This window comes from Saccostrea cucullata, unplaced genomic scaffold (genome assembly GCF_032062105.1).
Source record: "Saccostrea cucullata isolate Sc308-1 unplaced genomic scaffold, CSIRO_AGI_Scuc_v1 ctg309, whole genome shotgun sequence".
Classification (NCBI taxonomy): Eukaryota; Metazoa; Mollusca; class Bivalvia; order Ostreida; family Ostreidae; genus Saccostrea; species Saccostrea cuccullata.
Window position 1 is genome coordinate 315,725 of NW_026932621.1, and position 3,631 is coordinate 319,355.

At 32.3% G+C, this 3,631-nt stretch overlaps 1 protein-coding gene across 1 annotated transcript; it reads right to left on the reverse strand.

The window, feature by feature from the left end:
- Positions 1-2,177: 2,177 nt before the first annotated feature.
- Positions 2,178-3,631, reverse strand: LOC134235630 (uncharacterized). Its single transcript, XM_062717760.1, has 2 exons — positions 3,135-3,631; positions 2,178-2,701 (listed from the first exon to the last, which is right to left on the reverse strand). The coding sequence occupies exons 1-2, from the start codon at positions 3,589-3,591 to the stop codon at positions 2,292-2,294; spliced, it is 867 nt and encodes a 288-aa protein (XP_062573744.1). The 5' UTR covers positions 3,592-3,631; the 3' UTR covers positions 2,178-2,291.

Sequence of the window (3,631 nt, forward strand, 5' to 3'; positions counted from 1 at the left end):
CTTATTAAATCAGACTTAGGCAAAAAGTCCGTATTATCTCTGGAATAAGTTCTGTTTCCATTCTTATTTTCCTCTTTCAAACCCTGGTCACTGCTTTTCGTGGAACATATCAACTCACATATCCATGAAAACGTCTCTTTTGTCTCCTTTTGATGTTTGATATTCATCTCAAGATTTTGGATATTCTTTTCTTGCGTTTTTATTAAATTGACGTATTCTCCGACAGTGTTTTCCAGTCCTTTTATATATGCATTTTGTTTTCTTTGAGTCAATTGTAAGGTTTTTACAATCTTTTCGAGTCTTTTCATTGATCCAGTAAGATCCGGATTTAAACTGTATATTCCACAAGGAAAGGACAAATAAATAATCATAAAATGAAACGAAAACATAATTAGTTGTTTTATGAGGTTTATACACGGTACATGCCTGAAAATAATTTGCCCCAAATTGTGAACCTTTTGGGCCAGGAAGTAAAAAAAAACACGATTACCTGAACTGATAAACTCTTATCTAAACCTACTTAATTCATTTGATTTTTGTTCTTCTGCCATAGATACATGTACTAATCATAAAATATGGAAAGAAAATTAGATAACGCTCAATGTTACTGGGTACGCCATTTAGAAATGTGTGTTACGCAGTTGAGAATATCAAAATGTTAATCAAACGTCTTTGTTGATACTAACACTTTCTCACGTTAGTGCGTCTTCTACACTCCTCTCAGTTGAGATTTTTAATTTGTATATACCCTTACCTAATAATAAACCATTTTTTTATTAAAAGAAAAATAAGTAACGTCAGGTGCCTGTGGAAAAGTACACTAGGAGTTAATTGTAGCTATGAGTAAATGTCAGCGTCTTATTGAGTCAGATCCTTTAAATATTGTTTCACATATTTCAGCTGACCATTAAAAGGTAAAAATCTTGCCGAAGAAATACAAAGATGGATGTTGTTTGTCCCTGGTTATAGCATAAAACCAATCAACAAACAGTTGTAAAGGTGTTTGTATATCTTGCAATTCCTTTGCAGTAGTGTATAATGTTTGTACACTGTTTATGAAAACAAAAGAGAGGCCAGAAGTTTAGTCATTTATTGGATTGATTGTTTTAGTGAAGGAAGGAATATGTTTAATAATGTTTGATCTGTTGCCCAGTGAAAAGAAAGAGATGTGTCGTTTGTTAAGAATTGAAATAAAAAATCGCCAAATAAAAAAGATGTTGAATATCATGATAACAATAATCTATACAATAACATATGATTATTGTTATCCCTAAATTTTCGTTTAATTTAGACTGTACACATATTAGATATGATAAAAATGAAGCATCCATACTTTATCTACATAGAATAAACGACGCTCCCAAGACAAAGGACTCAGCTTATGATGGTCACCATACTCATTCTGGAAAAGGATACATTATCCACCTAAACTATTGTCAATATTTAACCACTGGACTGACAAATGGACTGTTTTTGTTTTAAATAATAACTTGCATGGTAAGAAATATGAGAGTCGAAAAAAAAAAATTAGCTTCTGTGACACAACGCTGCAGAGCGTGTCACGTGACCGCCTAGATCATGTGATTTGCACATGGGTGGAACAGTTGCCGATGCCCTATATAAAATTGGAGAGGACTCCTTTAATTTTTTTAATATTTAGATCTTATATCATATTTCTTTTATGCAAGTTTTTCAATTAGTTCGCGAACTTCTGATTTTCACCTTATTAGACAATTTCCCCAGTACCTATAAAGAGTATAGACGGCCTAAACAGCATAACAGATGAGTTTTTTTTTTAAACTTTCATAGCCTTGATGTTTTATTTTTATATATTCACATTCACTGAATATTTTCTCCTTTATTTCTTAAGAAAATCCATTGCCGTTAATCAGTGCATGAAGAACACTGAGCAAGCCACGTGTATAGTTTTCTTGAACAATGGCTGTTCCATCAGTTTAACATACAATGACATATTCATCTTTAAAACAACAGTTAACAAATTCTATTTTACTTCCGTATGATTTTTTTCATATGTAAATATAAACAATATAATGCTTTCTTTATTTGTTAGTACGGGAATTAACATCGAAGCAATTGCAGAAAAAAATACATTATCCGTTTACGCATTTTATTATTTAAATAAATCTTATACATGTATGAACTTTAAATACCCCTTTAGAATGAATACCCTACTATTAATTTGAAACTCACTGTTTTTTTATTAATTATACAGAGGCTCACAAAATATTTTACGCACTAAGTCTAGAACAATGTACATGACAACTTCATATTTAGAAAAGTTTCCATCCACAAAACGAAGTTTTATAATGGGAATCGCTAAAAATGTGCCCTTTACGAGGTATGGTTGAATTCCCATTTACCCGGACAAAAACAACGTCATTCTCATTGAGCATAACAACAACCACCCCAGTAGTTGTCCTAATGTCTGGTACATCATATGCAGTTGTGTACATTGCCCCAATTGGATGTGAGTTGACTAGTACTTCTGTTCCAATGTAATCCCATACTGAAATAGTCCACGAAAATACATATACTCCGTGACCAGGGGAAGTAAATATTCCATTGTGATGATTATAATAGTTACCAGCATTGGTAACTACCGTCCGAAAGATAAGGGTATGGCCTGGTCCTGGATCTTTTTCTTCTGTAGTCAAATATGCATAGAATGCTACTCCAGTATCTAAAAAAGTATACACATAATCAGAAGACGATTTCAAAAAACAAGTCCCAGTTAAGGTGATGTATTACTGTTGATTCAAGTTTTGATATCAAACCAATTATTTCTAATTTATTTGCTACTAGTAAACTGTAACCTTTTGAAAAAAAATCCAAATTATTTTATACGCAGGTAAATTAAAGTAAGTCACACACTTATGTTTTAATTAAAGAACAGTATGTCGTGAATTTTTTTTATATAATATTTTCAGAGACAAAGTATTATAGAGTCTTTTTTTAATCTTAGTCGTAAAAAAATTAGCAAAAAGGGCTATATTTTTCCAGATAATTAAAAACAGTTGCACCAACGCCTTGTAAGGTCAATTTACACAGATGCATCTAATCGAATTACGATCGCTTTAGATGTTCTCAGAGCTTGAAAAGCAATGAAAACTTACCTGCTACTAAAGCTCGTTTTGGTCTTAAAATCAATCTCTCGTTATTTGCAGTTTGACGGCTTAAATTGATTGATTTTGATAGAAAGCTTCCATTTTGGTTGTGTTCTGAGTAAATCAAACTATTGCTGGCCGTATGATCTTTTCCAACGTCCTGTTTTTCTGCAGTATTTTTTTCATTACTTTTCTTTAACAAATCCAAAATTAGTTCCTTCTGTTCCAACACAGTTTTATCCAGACGTTCTAACTTACGTTGGTTACTTTTCAGTATCTCTGCTTGTGTAGAGATCAACACTTCCTGATCTTCAAGCCTTTTCTCGAGTTTCGTAATGTACAAAGTTTGCCTACGTAGCACTTTTTGCATCTCATACACAGCATTTTCTAAATTTTGTTTCATATCGTTGACCTGCAAACCATGAACACTGACACAAGATAGAATCAAAAGGATCCAACAAACCATTTTTATTCAGACTGAAGGAAATTAACTATGTCGTGTAGTG